Source organism: Sminthopsis crassicaudata, chromosome 4 (genome assembly GCF_048593235.1).
Source record: "Sminthopsis crassicaudata isolate SCR6 chromosome 4, ASM4859323v1, whole genome shotgun sequence".
In the NCBI taxonomy this organism is placed as follows: domain Eukaryota; kingdom Metazoa; phylum Chordata; class Mammalia; order Dasyuromorphia; family Dasyuridae; genus Sminthopsis; species Sminthopsis crassicaudata.
This window is the reverse complement of record NC_133620.1, coordinates 335380280-335398972: the sequence shown is the minus strand read 5'-3', so window position 1 is coordinate 335398972 and position 18693 is coordinate 335380280. Positions and strand designations below refer to the sequence as shown.

The window sequence follows — 18693 nt, the reverse complement described above, 5'->3', positions numbered from 1 at the left end:
TCCAAATATTAAAAATAAATAAATACATTAAAAACATTTTTACTTCATGTCAAACACTGGGCTAAGCACTCAGAATTCAAAAAAAAGAGATGGTAGGGGAAGCTAGGTAATGCAGTGGATAGAGCACCAGCCTTGAATTCAGGAGGACCTGAGTTCAAATTTGACCTCAGACACTTAACACTTCCTAGCTGTGTGATCTAGGCAAGTCACTTAACCCCAATTGCCTCAGCAAAAAGAAAAAAAAAAGAAAAGAAAAAAAGATGGTACCTATGTTCAGAGAACTCACATTCTCACAAAGAAGGACAGGAACACAAAATGGAGAGGCAAAGATAGTTTTGAATGATGGCATTTGCTGTTACTAATTCTTGATCATGTAGTAATACCTGCTATATGTGCCAAGAACTATACTAGGACCTGGGAACACATACAAATGTAGAAGGAGTAATTTATAGCTTACACTCTAATATGAACGGTTATGAATGAAGAAAAAAAGGATGGGGGGATTGATAGACTTGATTTGAATGAAAGCATTCATTATTATTAAATCGTTACTATTTAAATAGCACAGCAAGCATTGTGCCAAGAACTGGAGATAACAGATTCAAAAACAAAGAGAGAACCTTTCCTCTAATGGGGAGACAATATTTATGGGGAAGTGGTGGCTAGGGAGGAGTATTTTGCTTTGGAAGTTACAAGGCTGACGAGTGAGTGGAGTCATAAGTTAACCATAAATTGACACATCCTTCCCAGAACTAAGTCGGTTCCAAAACTGGTAAGAAGAAAGGGTGGGGTTAGTGAAAGTTTTCCACCCACTTACTATGTGAGTGGCTATTGGGAAATGGCTAGGAATAATATATGAAGGATGGCAATATCATGACTTCCTCGAGACACCCACCAGTCAAGATGGCGCTCCAGATAGGAAATTTTGAAGCTGAAATAATTAAATCTCACCAAGATATGGTAACTAGTTGGGGAGGACAGTGACATGAAGGCTGGGACTCTCCCAATTTTGCCGATTTTATTTTTATGTTAGTGAGCATTTATGTAAGGTTTTAAGGTTTGCAAAGCACTTAACAAATATCACATTTGATCTTCATAACAAGCCTGGGAGGTAAATATTATCATTAAAAGTCTTGCCAAGGATCACAGAACTAGGAAGAACTAGGTCACATTTGAACTAGTCTTCCTGGTAATGGGTTTTAAAGTTCTGAAAAGCTAACTTTCCTCTTCCGTACTTCCTAAGTAGTCTTGGTGCCCACCTCCTCACAGTTTATCCCAGATGGAAACTATCCAAGAAATATCCATATTCAATGGCTAGGATAGAGCACATGTACCCCTCAACGTGAAGAGGATTCTGTGTTGTTCACGGTTTTGGGAAGCTGGGTTATTGCTGGTGGGTGAAAGAAGGAGCTTCAGTGGTTTGGTCCCTTGAACTGTCTACCCAGTGGCATCGTGGGAACACAAGGAGGGCCTGCTCTACGGAGATAATCATTTTGTTCTTAGATTTGCTTTTGTCTTTGCCTCTCAGTTTATCCTTGGTGTCCATCTTTGACACAGATTATGACCTTTTTGCTGCTGTCTGTGTTTCGGTTTAGTTTCTCAAGACGGCTGAGAAGAGCTAGCATCAGAAGAAACTTTAGAAGTCCTTAGGGTGGTGAATGTCTTTTGCCCGGTATGCTGCTGTCTACTCATCCCTCTTCGTGAAATCTGGACAGTTTCTAACTTCCGCCCTTCTTGTCACTGACAGCTTCGTATGTTCCCAGAAGCTTGGAAGGTGGTTCCTCCGGGGTCCCAGGTGATATATAAGATGGTCCTGTTTCAAATCACCTGTCCTTCCATCGCTTCCTCCATTAGTCACTCTCTCACAGGGCAATTCAGGGACTGGGATTGAAGGAGAGCAGGTAGCGATCCGCAGGTCTAGACTCGCTTCTCCTCCCCCGGACTGTCTCCTTGCCTGGCATCCTGAGTGCCGGACTCCGCCCCTTTTTAGTTCTCACCTCCCCCAATCCCCAATCTCTGCGGCTCCCGAGCAGCAGTCCCACCCCTGTGCCCGCCTCCCGCCCCATTTCAGATGCCTCTATTTTGCTTCTTTCCCGGGTTCCTCCGCTCTCAGCTGCGGTGCCAGTAGCTGTGGCCCACTGGACAGACGCTTCACCTGGACCTCTCTTGGTTGCTCTTTCCCTGTCTTTCAGCAGCGCCCGTACTCATTTAGCCCTTCCGGTGGGTGCCCACTGTCCCTCCCCCAACTTCTTTTCGCGCCGGTGTCCGGTGTCCGCTTATGGGACATGGAACCGGAGGAAAGGAGAAGGGTCTCGGAGAGCCTGAGTTCCACTCCACAGACGATGAAAGAAACCGGGACAGCCGAGTCCCCAATCTGCAGTGACAGCTGCAATCCTGGACGCGCAGGGGTCAGGAAGGAGGGGATGCTGATGGGCGAACTGGAGGCACTGGTCCAGGAGGTGGTGAAGAAGAGTAGTTGGTGGGAGCGGCACGGCCTGGATTGGTCCATCCTGGTTCTTAACTTCCTCGCTCTGCCCTTAGGTGAGGAGTCGGGGGCACTACCTAGCTGGTGCCAAGCTGCAGGGCTCCAGGAGGATCGGATCGATCCTCTAGGCGCCGTGGGGGCAGGGAAGGTCACGGTGTTCTGCAGAATCAGGCCCCGAAGGGGTTAGCGCAGCTTGGTATTTTTTTCTCCGGGTGGGGAGGAGGAGTATGGGGAGAGGGAGAAGAGAGGTTGTGCTGGATGTGGAGAGGGGAAAGGAGGGCGGACTTTATTAGCGAATTGTTCCTGGGTGGACTTTGGGATGAATGAAATGTCTCCTTTCCCCGGGGATTACACCTTGCTCCTTTCTCCATAGTTTTAATTTCCTCTGGTCTGAACGAGGCCGCCAGGAAGAGCGGCAAATTCAGCTGCAATCACTGCGGGTTTCGGGCTGACCTGTTCTCAAACCTTCCTGTCCTTGTTGGGGGTTGGGAAAAGAATTGTTAGCCCTCACTGAGCTTCTGGCGGGGAGGACGGAAGAGAGGTCCGGGATCAGAAGTTGAGCTTGTAGTCTGTTCTCCATTGGTCCCAAAGTCTCTAGGGTTCTCCTAGCGATCTTTGAGCATGGGGGCGGGGGCTGGGACTCGGTGACCCTCTTCTCTAAGTCTGGACATGACCCTGCTATAGGTCAGCAGCTCTAGAGGGGAGGCGGGTGGGAATATTAGGTAGGGTTGGCAGGCTGGGGTAAGGAAGAGAGAAGGAAGGGAGGGCACAAGCAGGAGGAAGGAGGTGAGAAATGGTGGGGAACTTTGTAGAATCGGAGCATAGGAAGGAGATTTAGAGGAAAGAGTTGAGGAAATGAGGAGAAATGGGAGAAGGAAGGAGAATATTTACCTGAGGATCTAGGTTGCTGCAAAGATAGAAGATGATAAGTGTAGGACCCAGGATCCAATAGAATTATCTCTGGATACTATCTCTTCCTGCTACTGCTGTGGAACATTCAGGATGGGAACCCTATTTCTCCTTGGTCTAGATCTTGCAGGCTGATCCTCATCCTCATGCTCTCTCTATGCTTACCCTTATACTTACCCCTAGCATTTACCCTATGTTCTAGGGAGGGAGGGAGGAGGGGATTCAGAGTGAATGTCCAAAGCTGATCAGAAGAGGCTCAGGTTTTAATCCTGACCTTGCCACTACTATGTTGTATGAGGCAGTTGGGCTAGGGGATAGCTGAGATCTTTTCCAGCTCTAACGTGGGAGTCTTGGAAACATATCACTGTCCAGAGTGAGAACATATTTCGTTGCCCACCCCCACATCCCAACTTCCTTCCCCCCCCCCCCAGCTAGAAGATCTGTTCTTCGGGGAGAAGTGGAAAATACATAGAAGCTAGAGTGGAATTAGTGTGAAGAATCTTTGTAATTAAAACTTTTCCCCTCTCTAATAGAGAACCTGAGTGTTGGAGTAAGTGAGATTCCCAGGATGGGCCTTGATGACAATGGTAGAATTTGAACTCTTTGCTTCCAGGTCTTTGATCTTGGTCTTGAAGTCTCATACTGATCCTGGTTTCATGTTTTGTTCCCCCCCCCTTCATTTTTTCCTGTTCTCATGCAGGATTCTTGTGTCTTCGATCCCAGAGTACCCTGATCTTTGCCTTAGGAATCATCATTCTGGGAGTGGTCCATCACACATTTACAGTCAAGGGTAGCCATCTGGCCAGCCATGGTGCCCTCAGCAACTCCAAACACTGGAGCAGATTTTGGGTGCTCTTCTTTGTGGAAGTAAGGAGAGGGCTGGGTTTCTAGGACTATGCACTGGACAGCCTATATGAATCCAAGTATTCAAGCAAATGTAATGTAGATATGTGCGGGCAATTCTAGCAGTATGTGCACATGACTAAGGGTGGGATTAAGATATAAAGTGTGCGTATATTAATTGTGATATATATAATATGGACATACTCTATAAGCATGATGTGTATGTAAATAGTTGGAGAGTCTTTAATTCTAGTGTGGTTGCTATTCTTTCTGTGACACTGAACTTGGAACTTCTTCCTTTCACTAGAGGTTTTCAACTGGCATACCCAAGTCTGTGGCTCACCCCTTGTCTAACTGCAGCTCTCGGGGTGGTACTTCACAATTTTGCTAGCAGAGAATAATGGGGAAAGATGGGAAAGATCCAACTTGGTAGATTTTCCTTTGATCCAATACCTGAGAACTTGAAGTTGACTTCAGCTAGGACAACACAACACTCATCTCTTCCTTGTGGTGGCAAGGAGATACTCTCAGGAGAGTTGCCTTAAATGGAATAAAAACTACTTTCTCTTGGAGCTGATGATTTCTGAGATTTTTTATTTTCCAGGTTGACAATTATAGACACCAAAGGTAGAGATCACCAAATTTCCAAAAGAAGTCTATACTTAACTCATTCCTGGCTAAGATTCCCATGGTCTTTGAACAAGTTCTTTCTGTGTCTTCAACTTCTACCAAATTAACAATTTGCTTTCTTTATGAAGTTCTCCTTTGAATAATAATAATAATAATAATAATAATAATAATAATAATAATTACATTTTACATTTATATAGCATGTCAAAGTAGGCAAGATGCTTTACATATATTAAATCACTTGATCCTCAAAACCATTATGGAATGTAGGTGCTATTTTATATTCCTATTTTATAGATGAGGAAACATAGGCAGGCAAAAATAAAGTGATGTGTTCAAAATTCAGTGTCTAAGACTGGATCTGAATTCAAATCTTCTTGATTCCAGATTCAGTGCTCTACACATTGTGTCACTTAGCTGCCTAGAATCCTGAGTTCTCCTCTTGCACTGTTCAATAAATAGGAATACTGATTATTTAAGCCAGAACCTAGAGACAGTCATCCTTAAGGGGTCAATGGAAATATGGCATCAATAATGTTCAGAAATGTGGGTTAGGAATATATAAACCTGCATTTGAGTCAGGGCTCCATTATTTGCTAATATCATGGGTAAGTCACTCTACTATTATGTCTTTGAGCCTTAGCTTTCTCATCTTAAAATGGAACATACTGTCTATCTTGAGGACAGGAATGTGCTGAAGCCAGCTCAAACCAGACTCTTATTATAAAAGCCAATTATTAAATTTTCAGGGTGAACATACACACACACTGCAGAAATTAAAAAGTTACAAATCAGATTTCATGTATTGTTGTTGTAATAATAACCCTGAGAGGTAGAGGCTATGAAATGGGATAATAATAGCCCCTATCTCCCAGGATTATTATAAGACTCAAATGAGATGATATTTATAAAGTTTTTATCCCAATGCCTGGCACACAGTGGGTGCTTAATAAATGTTTGTTCCCCTTCCATTCAATTTAATAACAAGTCCAATCTGGTATTCTGGGGCTGTGGCCTGGTCTTTAGCCTATTGAATGAGAGAACTAGTCTCCACCCATGGGTCCAAGGCCTGGGAAACTTGCTAAAATGGACTATGTGGATCAAAAATACAATTATCTCTTTGATCTCCCTGGAGGTTTGCCTCAAAAATACAGGGAGAAAAGCAAAACAAGAGAGATTAGAGAGAGCCGCTTGCATTCTAAATATACAGCTCTAGTTTTTATACTATATATGTGTATATCATGTATATAACAGCTAATGCTGTGTCTGTGATTACTGTTTGCTGATGGGTAAATATTTGTATAACACTTTGTAGCTTTAAATGATCTCATCTGGCCCTTTATGAAAATCTTCTGAAAGGAAGCATGGGATAGTGGATAGAGACCTGGCTTTGAAGCCAGGAAGACCCTCTTTGGAGTCCCACTTCTTCCACAGGGGCTCTGTGATCTTAGGCAAGTCACTTCACTTCTCAGTGCTCAAGGTAACGCTTTAAGGTTATACGGTATTAGCCTATAGAGTTCTATAAATTCATACATATTCATGTATGTTTATTAGTATTCATATATGTATATAAATATATTACTATTATTATTCTCATTTTATAGTCAGGGGTTAATTGACTTGGCCAGAGATCATGCAGCTAGTGATGGTCTGGGGTTATATTTGAATTTAGGTATTCTTGATTCTCAGCCCAGTGCTCGGTGCACTGTGACGCCACCTCGTGGCCAGTTGGAGCGTGAGATAAAAATGCATAACTGGAAGCCTCTGCACCCTGTGGCTCCCCCTTATCTTTCCAGACTTCTTTCCCACTCCTCCTCTTCACATTTTTAGTGTTCCAGCATAACTGGCCTACTTGCTATCCCCAGAACTATGTTTCCCCTCACCCCGTCTCTGTGTCTCTGTACTGACTGTTCCCCGTGTCTGGAATGCATTCCCTCCTTAGCCTCCTCCTCTTAGAATTTCAGCTTCATGTGCCAGATTTTTACTGAAGCCTTTCCTAAACCCCAGACTGTGTTTTCTGCATCCTCTTGTTATCTCATTTTTGTTTATCTGTTTATACATTGTATCTCCTAGAAGAGAATGTAAGTTCTCCGAGACTGAGACAAATTTCTTTTTAGGACTCTCCTATTGCCAAGCACATAGTAATTGATCAATTAATTTTAAAAAATTAAGCACCTACTGTGTACCAGGCGCTGTTAGTAGGAAATGGAAGTCTCTATCCTGAAGTCCTTTGGGAACAATTCTAATTTTAGATATATTTTTGACTTGCAAAAAGAGATGGGAATGGAAGAATACCAAACAGTAAGAGTCCTTTTAAGCTTCTTCCTATTAATTTTTAATCTATGTTTTTTACAGCCCTTTATTGAATGTAATTTTTACTGCATTATGATCTCAAAAAGGATAAGCTTCTTCCTGATAGGCAAATTTTGTCCAAATCTCTCCTCAAGGCTAGCTGGTACAAAAAATAGGATTCTGGCAACATAAACTATAATGCCTTGTTACTCAAAAATCTCACAAGAGATTTGAAGCCACCTGAAAATTTCAACTAAAATGAAGTTTAAGGAAAGAGCTCCTCCATTATATAGTTCCTCAATCCTCAGGGCCTGGAGAAACGTGAGGAAATTAGAGACTATTTATAAATTTATGTAAGGACTGTATATATTTGTTCTAGCGACTCTTTGGAGCTATCTTTGTGCCTGAACTTATTTAATTAAGTCCAACAAATATTTTTGAAGCATTCATCATCATATACCTGGATTGGATGCAAAAATGATAATGTTCTTACCTTCACAGAGTTTATATTCTACTAGGAGACAAAACCATTGTATATATTTGTGTGTGTGTGTGTGTGTGTGTGTGTGTGTGTGTGTGTGTGTGTCTACATATAGCTAGTGATCTTTTAATGTTGGGAGTGATAAGGGCCCAGGAGAGATCCAGATTGGTCCAGGAACATTTGAAGAGGATGAAAATGCTTTCACTTGGGTGGGATTCTATGGAGGAAGTGGAATTTGAGCTGCATTTTAAAGAGAATTTCAGCCATAATCATCATAAACTAGCATTTATATAATGCCCCCTACCTTATTAAATGGGTAGTTAGATGGTGCAGTGGATAGAGTGCAGGACTTGGAGTCAGAGAGACCTCAGTTCAAATGTGACCTTAGACACTAGCTATGTAACTCTGCATAAATCACTTAACCCTGTTTCCCTCAATTTCCTCATCTGTAAAATGAGTGGAAGAGTCAGACAGTCTGAAAACGACTGAACAATAGCAAAAGGATATTAAACAAGTCCACAAACCTCACATTAGGAATCCTTGTTCTAAAGCAGAAGTGTCAAGCATATAGTTGAGTGCAGCCTGAACCAGATTAGACTTTAATCGAAAAATATTTAACAAAATAAATCAATAGATAATATTACATTGAAAACTAAGTCCATGTGCAGTCTATGGGCATATTTTTACAGATTAGTAACCTCCATTTCTAGCTGGGTTTGACACCACTATTCTGAAACAGAGTAATCATATATATTTAAAGAGGAAATAGGTGCAAGAAATGTCTGAGATTACAGAAAAGGTACCAATTTGTTTTGAGAGAGGGGGTTCCCAAAGTCACTAAAAATCACATATCCATAGCCTATAGTTAAGACCATCATTTTAGTCTTCACATAGGCTGGTGTGTGTATGTGTGATCTATAGTACTTAACTTTCATAGTATTATTTTGAAGACCAAATGTATACAAAAGGTTTTGCAAACTTTAAAGCACATAATAATTAATGTGCAACAAGAAAATGGTATTTACACACATATATTGTATCTAGGTTATATTGTAACACATGTAAAATGTATGGGATTACCTGCCATCGGGGGGAGGGAGTGGAGGGAGGGAGGGGATAATTTGGAAAAATGAATAAAAATAAATAAATAAAATAATTAAAAAAAAACAAACAAACTTTAAAGCACAATTAAAATGTCTTTTATTTCATAGGCAAATTAGGTTGCAATATTAGGGATAGGAACAATAAAGGTTGCTTCTGAATATTAATTTTTACTTATAAACTTTTTTATGTCAGAAAATTCCATTCTCCAGGCCCAAATCTCTATTATACTATCACATTCCTCTAGGATGCAAGGTCAAAGTCAGGTACAAAGATGACAACTTTATTTATTTTGTGATAAGCCCAGTCACATGTTATGGTGAAGGCTTGAGGCCTCCTGTGAGCTATTATCCACAGAGATCGAAATTTTCTGACCTTGTCTAGAGCACAGACATCAATTATCTCTTAAGGCTTTGTCTAGACCCCTTCAGAAATTTCACCTTTTAGAAAGTGGATAAAAAGAATCACTGGTCTTATCAGAATGTTAGTCTTCTCTGTAAAACCAGAGTTTATAATACTGTCCATTTTGTTACAGAATATTTTTTTTTTTGTATAAAACAAAAATTTCTTCTTGGGTTTAGTGTGAGGAAAAATGTTATCCCTGAAGATTAATTTGAATTCTTTCTCTTATCAGGGGATACAAATAGAAAACATTAAAACTATGCAGGCTAAATTGTTTCTCATTTAGTCTTTGCTGCTAGAAAATTTAGAGCACTAAATTTTGCTCAACCATAGAATTTCATCATCTCAAAAATAGGTGGTATTCTAGAGAAAGTTTATTCTGTCTTGTCCCTAAATGTATTATTTTTCATTTTAAGTGTATTTTATTGATGACTTTTGGTTTTACTCAAAATCATTTCCTACCCATCCTTCCAGATTTCATCACCCCTTATAACAAAGAAAAAAGCGATTAAGAAAAAATATCCTAGCAGAGATGGCCTGACAATGTACATACAGTTTGTTGGCTTCATAGTAACCCACCTTTCTGCCAGAAGGTTTGATAAATCATCTCTTCTTCAGAATTTTCACTGTTTTTTTTGGTTTTTTTGTTTTTTTTAATCATCATTCAGGGTACAACTTCCTTTTGGGAATCTGTTCAGGCTACATTGATTATTCATACTGTTCTTTTGGTTTAACTTATTTCTCTCTAAGATACAAGTCTTCCCAGATTTCCCAGAATCCTTTTCAGGGTATGATAATCTATTACATTCTTATACTTTGATTTTTTTTAGACATTCCCTAAAGGGCTCCCTTCTTTGTTTCTGCCTCTTCATTACCAAAAACCAAAAAAACACATCTCCTATGAACTTTTGGTGTATATTAGATTTTTGTTTCTGTCTTTAACTTCCTTGGGGGAATATGCAAGATCAATGCGTCACAATGTATAAATGAATTAGTCACTTTTCTTGAATAATTTCAAATTGAAGTCTTGAATGGTTGGATCACTTTATATCTCCACCAAAAGTACATCAGCCTGTCTTCTTCCCATATTGTTAGTTTCCATCTTTGCCAATTTGCTTGCTGTGAAATTCTTTTAATTTTCATTATTCTGCTAATGCTTTGAAACATGCATTCTATTTTAAAAGACAAACCTCCTCAATCCCTCTCCAAAGTAGGCAGGAGAGTAAATCTGAAATAAATAAAAATTATTGGCCTGGATAAAAGCTTCTAGGGAGTACTGTGCTCTGTAACTTTTTCATATATTTGCATATAACGAAAGTATTAACTTCATATCATGCATTCAGACTTCTTTATCTACTTAAAGAGTCTAGGGTGGGGCAGAGTCTCTCCATGCTTTTGCCCTTCTTTGTTCTTTTCTGTCTGCAGAGATTTCCACCAAATTTCTATCTCTGTTGCTATACAATTTGTGCAATTAATCATCCCATGATTTATTAGCTTTATATACAATCCATGTACATCTTCAATATCAGATTGGTTGTTAAGCTTCCTGGAACATTCAGGGTTTACCCCGCCTTTTAAGTGATGCAGACTCAAAGAGTTCTAAGCAGAATTAGGACAGTAAAGATACTATAGTGAAATCACAAATTACTTTGAAAAGCCAGGAGAAAAAAACATTTGCTTTAACAATCTTTATGCATGTTCATAATGGGAACCTGACTGTAAATGCAAGAGTTCTCAGGTAGGCTTGGAGGAATTGCAGAGCACCCATGTGTTAGCCTGTGCCCAAGAAGGTCTTGCATTCCCATGCCGATGTTCTTGGCACCCTTATTGTAACATTTCTCTACTCTTGTGTTCCACAGGTGTGCACTTCATTCACAGCTGAACAGGCTACACATGGACATGTGAAGTTACATCATGGTTACACCAATGTGGTGGGTTTGGGGGATTCCAGTACATGGAAGTTGCCTATCCTGAATCGATATGTCTACATGTTCTTTGCTCCATTGATGATACCCATCATCACCCCTCTGGTGGCACTTGGTGGGTATCCCCCTGGACTAGTCCCAAAATTCCCAGGGCTCATCCTTGAATAAAATTAAGAAAAGGAGAACCACATTCTCCATTCCCCTACAACTTTCAAGGAGGTATCTTATGAAATAGTTTGGGAGGATGGGCTAAAATCCTTTGAATGCTGGGGCAGGATCCTAGAGCAGAAGCTCTAGGATCAGGAGACCAGGTGAGAAACCTAAGTCAGCAAAATGCTAGTTGTGTGACCCTGGACAAGAAATTTAAACTATCTGAACCTCAGTTGTAGCACGATACACATGGAGATGATGATGGGGATGGCAATATTTATCTCATAAAAATCATGTGCTTTGTAAACCTTAAAGTGCTATAGAAATGTAAGCTGTTATATTATTATTATTATTATTATTATTGACTGGAGGAAAGTACTTATTTGTGACTTCTCACAGCAATAAAAACACTTGGATTTAGATGTCACATTTAGGGCAGAGAAATGTCTTATGATGCTTAATAACTAATAAATAAATAACAACTAGCATTTATGTGCCACTATAAGGTTTGCAAAACATTTTTACAAATACCTCATTTGGCCCTCACCAGCAACCCTCTGAGGTATCCTCATTTTATAGATATGAAAACTGAAATAGACAAAGATTAAGTGATCTGTCTAGAGTCACGCAGTTAGCAAATATCTGGACCAGGATATGAATTTAAGTTTTCTTGACTTCAATTCCAACATTTGATTCAATTATCTTAAAAAGGCCAAAGTCCCATTGCATCCAGGGCTATCTCCAGTTATCCTGATCCATGTCTGGCCACTGGAGGGGAAAGTAAAGCAGGTGACCTTGCACAGCCCTCCCTCACTTAAATCCAATCCACTTTATATCATGGCATCACTTCCCTGATGCCTTGGTTCTCTTTGAGAACAAAGGACAAACAGTTACAATCACTTAGCTGTCTTAATACACCAACTGGGAGAACTCCCTGATGATGTTGGAACTGTATTTGGGGTTGGGGGCCAGAGATGTAGAAGGAAAAAAGCCTTCTACAGTGCCTGTGTCCTTTTAATAAAGTGCCTGTATACTCTATGGCCTAGGGCAGGTCTGAATTCTTTACCCTGACCCATCTCCATTAAATATCATTTAATGTATCTGAGCTAGAGACCCTGAATTCAGATCTTAGCTCTGTGTTCACTTGGCTTCTCTACATTTTCTTGTCTGTCACATGAGGGGACTGAATTGTAAGGTCCTTAAAATCCTTTCTTGCTCTCAATTCTACAACTGAGCTGCAAGGGTTCCCTCAGCCTACAAAAAAATCAGACAATATTCAAGCTGGAAGATGGTCTTGTCCAGCTCCTTCACTTTACATTCGAGGAAATATTTGAGCGAATTTTAATTGTTCAAGATGATACAATGTTTCAGTGACAGAGCTGAGATTAGAACCTTAGCCTTTTGATTCCTTATCCTGTGTTCTGTCTCCTATGGTCATTAGTGGGGTAGAGTATATATGGAGGGAATGGGTTTGATGACAGAATCTGAAGATGTACCCCAGCTCTGTTGCTTTCTCTGTGTAACCTTAAGCAAGTCACTTCCCTTTTCTTATTTTAAAAATTAATTTTGTTATTGTTCAGTCACATTTGACTCTTTGTGATTCCATTTGGGTATTCTTGACAGACATACTAGAATAACTTGCCATTTCCTTTTCCAGTTCATTTTACAGATGAGGAACCTGGGGCAAACAGGGTTAAGTGACTTGGTCAGGGTCACACAGCTAGGAAGTGTCTGAAGTCAGTTTGGACTCAGGAAGATGATTCTTCTTAATGCCAGTTCAGCATTCTATCTACTTTGTTCTAAAGTGCCCTAAATAATTAGATTATGAAGGGGCTAAAACCTTTAATCTTATGATCAAAAGTCAGACTTTATGTCTTTGGATATGTGGTCCACATTAAATAATTAATAGGGTAGAAGAAATGACACCTACCTTTCTAGATCTCTAAATTGACTACTCTACCATCTTAGTCTTCACTTCCTCTTCTAGTCTTTTGGAGATTTGAATGGGGCTCAGAAGAAAGCACATTTGTCTTACATTACTCTTTCCCAAAGGGCTGCTGAAGAATGTAGAGCCCAGGATAGCAATTCGGACCTTGTGCCTCATGTCACTAGGGCTACTTTCTCACTACTGGCTGCTGATGAAAGTCTCTGGCTTCCAGTCACCTGTGTTTGCTCTTCTCTGCATGTTTATCACACGGGGCCTGCTGGCTCACCCCTACCTCCATGTCAACATCTTCCAGGTAAGGCATCCCTCCCTAACTTTCTGAGGTGTTGGAGGATGGAAGGAAAGTGTTCTTTAGGGCAGAGATTCCAAACACCTTGCCCATGCTTTTGGTAACATTCTTAAGTATAGATAAACCAGATTAAATTGAGAAATATTTAACAAAACAATTAAAAATATAATAAAAAGGATATTACTTTAAAAATTAATTCAAGCTTTAATTGGAAGAGATCTTTATGTATGGATTAGTGGCCCCCATTTCTATTTCAGTTTGACATTAACACTCTAAAGGATTTGGGGAAAAGAGATCAGCTAGGTTTGGAAATCTCTAGGGATGGTATGGATGTCAAGTGGTGGGGTAGGGTAGAAGAAGGATAAATAGGAGACTTGGAACAATTGATGAATACTCTTAAATTCAGGACTAGGTGGGGAGATCTCAGAAGGTTGTGGCTCCAAGAAGGAAATCCTCCTAAGCAAGTCAAAGGAAAGCAATCCAGCCTAGGGGGTCAATGTGAGCACTGTCTTTCCTCAGGCTGGGAAAGGGCTACAATCTCAGAATATGCTTGTATTTGTCTCTTTGTATATGTATCATAGCACATCGGGTTGCCCATGTTCTCCTTGGATAAAAAGCCCCGGAGGATCCACATGATGAGCCTTGGAGTGCTCAACTTGCCGCGAAATCCCATCCTGGACTGGACATTCGGCCATTCCCTCATTAGCTGCCACGTGGAACATCACCTCTTCCCCCGACTCTCTGACAACATGTGTCTAAAGGTAAAAAAAAGGGATAGGGGAAGCAAAGGACTAAGAACAAGAGAGAAAATGGTGTGGAGAAGGGAAGAAAAGAATTAGGGTCAGGGAGAACAAGGCTGGGGCAGAGAAGAGCAATTAGGGGGACTTGAGAAACTGGTCCAGTAGAAATCATTCTGGGGCATAGGTGTTTACAGCTGGTTCTGCTCACTGCCTCTAGATTGGGAAAACTGACTACTTCAATTCCACTTAAAAATTATTGATATCATTGGGTTTCTAAATCAATGAACCAATCAACAGGCATTTATTATAAGCACTTATTATGTGCCTAACACTGCGTTATGTGCTACGGATACAAAGTGTAGACAAAAAAATCTTTCCCTCTCTTTTCCAAAGAACCATCACTTCTAATGAACAATTTCAAAAAGGAAAGAGGAAAAAAAAAGCCTTTTTTTTTTAAATTAAATATTGACTTTATATATGCCCATAGTATGAGTGCAAAGGTAGGAGAGAGGAAGTTTTTCTCCTTTGGGATCAAGTTTGATCATTATAATTTCATGACATTTCATTTCTATTTTTGATATTATTGTTGTTCTTTTCTTCCATTGTTGTAGACTATGTTATTTTTCTAGTTCTCAATTCCCTTTGCATCAGTTCATATAAGTCTTCCCATGCTTCTCGTAAGCCCTTTTCTTAAATATTTTCCAATAAGCACTTGTATGGTACAGTGGGTAGAGTACTGTGAAGACTTGAATTTTTTTTTATTTTAATTTAATTTTTATTTTATTTTATAATTATAACTTTTTTTTGACAGTGCATATGCATGGGTAATTTTTTTACAATATTATCCCTTGCACTTACTTCTATTCAGATTTTTTCCCTTCCTCCCCCAGATGGCAGGCAGTCTTATACATGTTAAATATATTACAATATATTCTAGATACAATATATGTGTGTAGAACCGAATTTCTTGTTGCACAGGAAGAATTGGATTCAGAAGGTAAAAATAACAGTTTACACTCATTTCCCAGTGTTCCTTTTCTGGATGTAGCTGATTCTGTCCATCATTGATCAATTGGAATTGGATTAGCTCTTCTCTATGTTGAAGATATCCACTTCCATCAGCATACATCCTCGTACAGTATCATTGTTGAAGTGTATAATGATCCCCTAGTTCTGCTCGTTTCACTCAGCATCAGTTGATGTCTCTCCAAGCCTCTCTGTATTTCACCAGTTGGTCATTTCTTACAGAGCAATAATATTCCATAACATTCATATACCATAATTTACCCAACCATTCTCCAATTGATGGACATCCATTCATCTTCCAGCTTCTAGCCATTATGAAAAGGGCTGCCACAAACATTTTGGCACATACAGGACCCTTTCCCTTCTCTAGTATTTCCTTGGGATATAAGCCCAGTAGTAGTATGGCTGGGTCAAAGGGTATGCACATTTTGATAACTTTTTGGACATAATTCCAGATTGTTCTCCAGAATGGTTGGATTTTTTCACAACTCCACCAACAATGCATCAGTGTCCCAGTTTTTCCACAGCCCCTCCAACATTCATCGTTATTTGTTCCTGTCATTTCAGCCAATAAGACTTGAATTTAAATCTGGCCTCACACAAGTATTAGCTCTATGACCCTGGACAAATCCCTTTACTTTTTGTCTGCCTCAGTTTCTCCAACAGCAAAATGGGAATAATAATAGCATTTACCTTCCAGGGTAAAAGGAGAATCAAATGGGATGATAATTGTAAAGCACTTAGCACAATGCCTGGCACTTAAATGTTTATTTTCCTCATTCCAATAATCAATCAGAAGCAAGCATTTGTTAAGTATCTACTATGTGTCAACCACTGTGCTAAGTTCTGGAAATACAAAGAAAAGTAAACACAATCTTTGTTCCTAGAGAAGCTCCTGATCTAATGAGAAAGACAATATACAAACAATCATGTATGGACAAGACATACAGGATAAATTAAAGATGATCTTAGAAGAAAGGCACTAACATTAAGAGGGAACTGGATTTGTCTCTGGTATTTGGGACAAGTAGTGCCACCATGTTAGAGACCCCTTATAAATCTGTTCTAGAATCTTCATGTGGGCGATGAAGGAAATGACTCTTCTGTCCAGTGAAGGATGTTGGAATTATAATCCAATAGTCAGGGTCTAATCTTGGTTTTGTTACTTATTACCTGTCTTGTATTATTTTGGGCAAGTCATATTACTTGTCTGGCCCTCAGTTTCCTCATCTGTAAAATACAAGGGTTGTACAAATGCGAGGTTTGTACAACAAGGGTTGTACAAATACAAGATGATCCCCAGGGGCCTTTCCAGGTTTAATTTTATGAATCTATAATAATTTCTTTTGACTGTTGGGACTAAACACCCTCATTTTCTGGGTTCTGAACTAAACCTGGACTAAACAAATTAGCATGTGAAAAGGAGTAGCGGTGGAGTTTCCCTTTGAGCAAATGACTAGATCTCTATCTTATTAATTTGTGTTCACTCTCCCCTTCTTCTAGGTGAAGCCAGTGGTGTCTCAGTTCCTTCAAAAGAACCATCTGCCATACAACGAGGACTCCTACCGGTCAAGATTTGGGCTTTTTTTGAGCAAATATGAAGAGCTCATGGTGCATGCCCCTCCCATCACTGACCTAGTGGGGCTCCAGTGAGGATGCTCCCTCATTGATAAGTCTCCCCAGTCCCTTTGCCCTCACCAGGGTTCTGGCTCAACATCCTTCTGCTTCGGCTGGGAATATCCTCAGACATCACCCTAGAACTTAAACCTGCCTCTCTCTGCTCCCTGGAGCTCTGGGTAGACTGAGGAGGAGCTCCTCTAGAATGGATAATGTCTCCTTTGTTATCCCTTCCATCTTGGGATGGGAGGGATGGATACTGGATAGCAGGCACATCCCCAGGGTGCCTCCCCCTGAGTTCAAGTGGGCATGTGCTCAGGAGGCCTATGGAACACATCAATCCCTTTGCACTTTCCTGAGTTGGAGACAGAGTAGGCAGCAGGAGGGGTGGCCCGCTCTTCTGGGGATCGTGAATTCTTCTCCACGATACTTTAGACAACTTCAATTAGGACAAATCAGCCCGACCCTTTGTCCCTTGTCTTCCCTTCTGGCTGAATGTGAGGTGCTCAGGAGGGGGGTAGCTTTGCTGAGACATCCGGAAAGAAAAGACGGCAAAGGTTGGTTCAGGCCCGCGGGTTACCAAGAAACCCTCCACACAGCGTTCAGGGAGGTCCTCCTCAGGGTGTAACTGCCACTGCTGTGGGAAGGCCGGCTTAAGCGAGCAACATGCCGGCTCAGCACGGTACCTTTCTAGGATCTGGGGAGGATGTGAGGGCAAAAGGGAATCAGATTAAGCCCTTTCCCCAAGATGGACAACATGGATAGAGACTTAGAGCTGGTGAGCCTTAAGTATAAATTCTTAAGTCTTAAAAAGTATGGTATGATTTATTCTAGATTTCAATTGGAATAATTTAAAAATAAATTACAGGACAGCAGGGAATTCTAAGTATTCGGTTGGGGAATGGGGGCGGATGCTAAGGTTGGGGGCAGAGCTCAGGACTTAGGTTAGGGAAATTCTTTTGGAGCGGAGGATGTACTCTCTAGGATGATTGGCTGCGGCGCGTTCGGTCTCCGAAGTTATCTCCAAGAAGACGCCACTCCCGTCCCTTACGGAGGCGGGGCTGGGGCAGCATTTTCTGGCGGAGCGGAAAGGAGAGCGCCAGGGTCACTTAGCAGACGGGGGATGTGAGGGAGCGAGGTCCTTGCAGAGGGAGGGGGAGCTGGAGTCACATCTCGGAGCCTTGTACAGGACGGTCCCACACTGGCAAAACGGAGGCAGTGACAGCCACCCGTCCGAGGCGTCGTGAGAGCAAGTGACATTTGCACAGTGCTCTCCGAATCTTAAAGCGCTACATACACGACAGCCGTTACCGTCGGACTTACATGGGTTTGTAGATGGATCGGAAGCCTTGAGAACTGTTTCTTTAAGTAGCTAATCTCCCAAACAAATGTTGGGCAGTCGGGCGGGGGCGGGGTTAGAAGGGCCCGGCTAACGATTAAAGTCACCCCGCGATATGACCGATGGATGACTCCTGGTTATTCATCTGACCGCTGGAAGACCGAGCCGGAGGCTGGGGGTGGGACACAGACTCCGGCTCCATTCCTGTGGCGATCCCGGTCACACGCGGTTCCTCCCCCCCCCCCCCCCCGCCGTGGCAGCCTGGAGAATCCGAGGATACAACCCGGGACTGGGCGGGGCCGAATTCAAACGCGGCCTCGGGCCCTTCCCTGATAGGGCGTGGTCCTGGGCGTACGCCGCAGGCCCGGCCGCCGCGGTCTCCTCAAGTGAGGGAAATCAGAGTTGTGAAGCCCCGGAGGCGCCCGGCGTCGTCAGCTCGGAGAATGGGGAACAAGAAACCGGGGGGCTCTGCGGGCTCAGGAGACAAGCTAGCTAAGAGAGCGCGCGGACCCAGGGAAC

The 18693-nt window shown here is 41.5% G+C and overlaps 1 protein-coding gene across 2 annotated transcripts; it reads left to right on the top strand.

The window, feature by feature from the left end:
• The first annotated feature begins 2075 nt into the window (after positions 1-2075).
• On the top strand, positions 2076-18297 carry FADS6 (fatty acid desaturase 6). 2 transcript variants are annotated; one of them, XM_074260720.1, is made up of 6 exons: positions 2076-2541; positions 4095-4261; positions 11003-11183; positions 13271-13458; positions 14034-14213; positions 16722-18297. In XM_074260720.1, exons 1-6 carry the CDS (start codon positions 2286-2288, stop codon positions 16869-16871), a joined length of 1122 nt encoding a protein of 373 aa, XP_074116821.1. In that variant the 5' UTR covers positions 2076-2285; the 3' UTR covers positions 16872-18297. The 2 variants fall into 2 exon arrangements, with proteins under 2 accessions (XP_074116821.1, XP_074116822.1); XM_074260721.1 differs by having other exon boundaries at positions 13331-13458; positions 16722-16996.
• The last annotated feature ends 396 nt before the right edge of the window (positions 18298-18693 follow it).

Excerpts from the sequence above, each read along its gene's own strand:
- FADS6 (XM_074260720.1), top strand. The coding sequence starts at position 2,286 with ATGGAACCGGAGGAAAGGAGAAGGGTCTCGGAGAGCCTGAGTTCCACT. Across the intron at positions 4,262-11,002 it reads GGGTGCTCTTCTTTGTGGAA|GTGTGCACTTCATTCACAGC; the intron begins GTAAGGAGAGGG and ends TGTGTTCCACAG. Across the intron at positions 14,214-16,721 it reads CTGACAACATGTGTCTAAAG|GTGAAGCCAGTGGTGTCTCA; the intron begins GTAAAAAAAAGG and ends CCCTTCTTCTAG.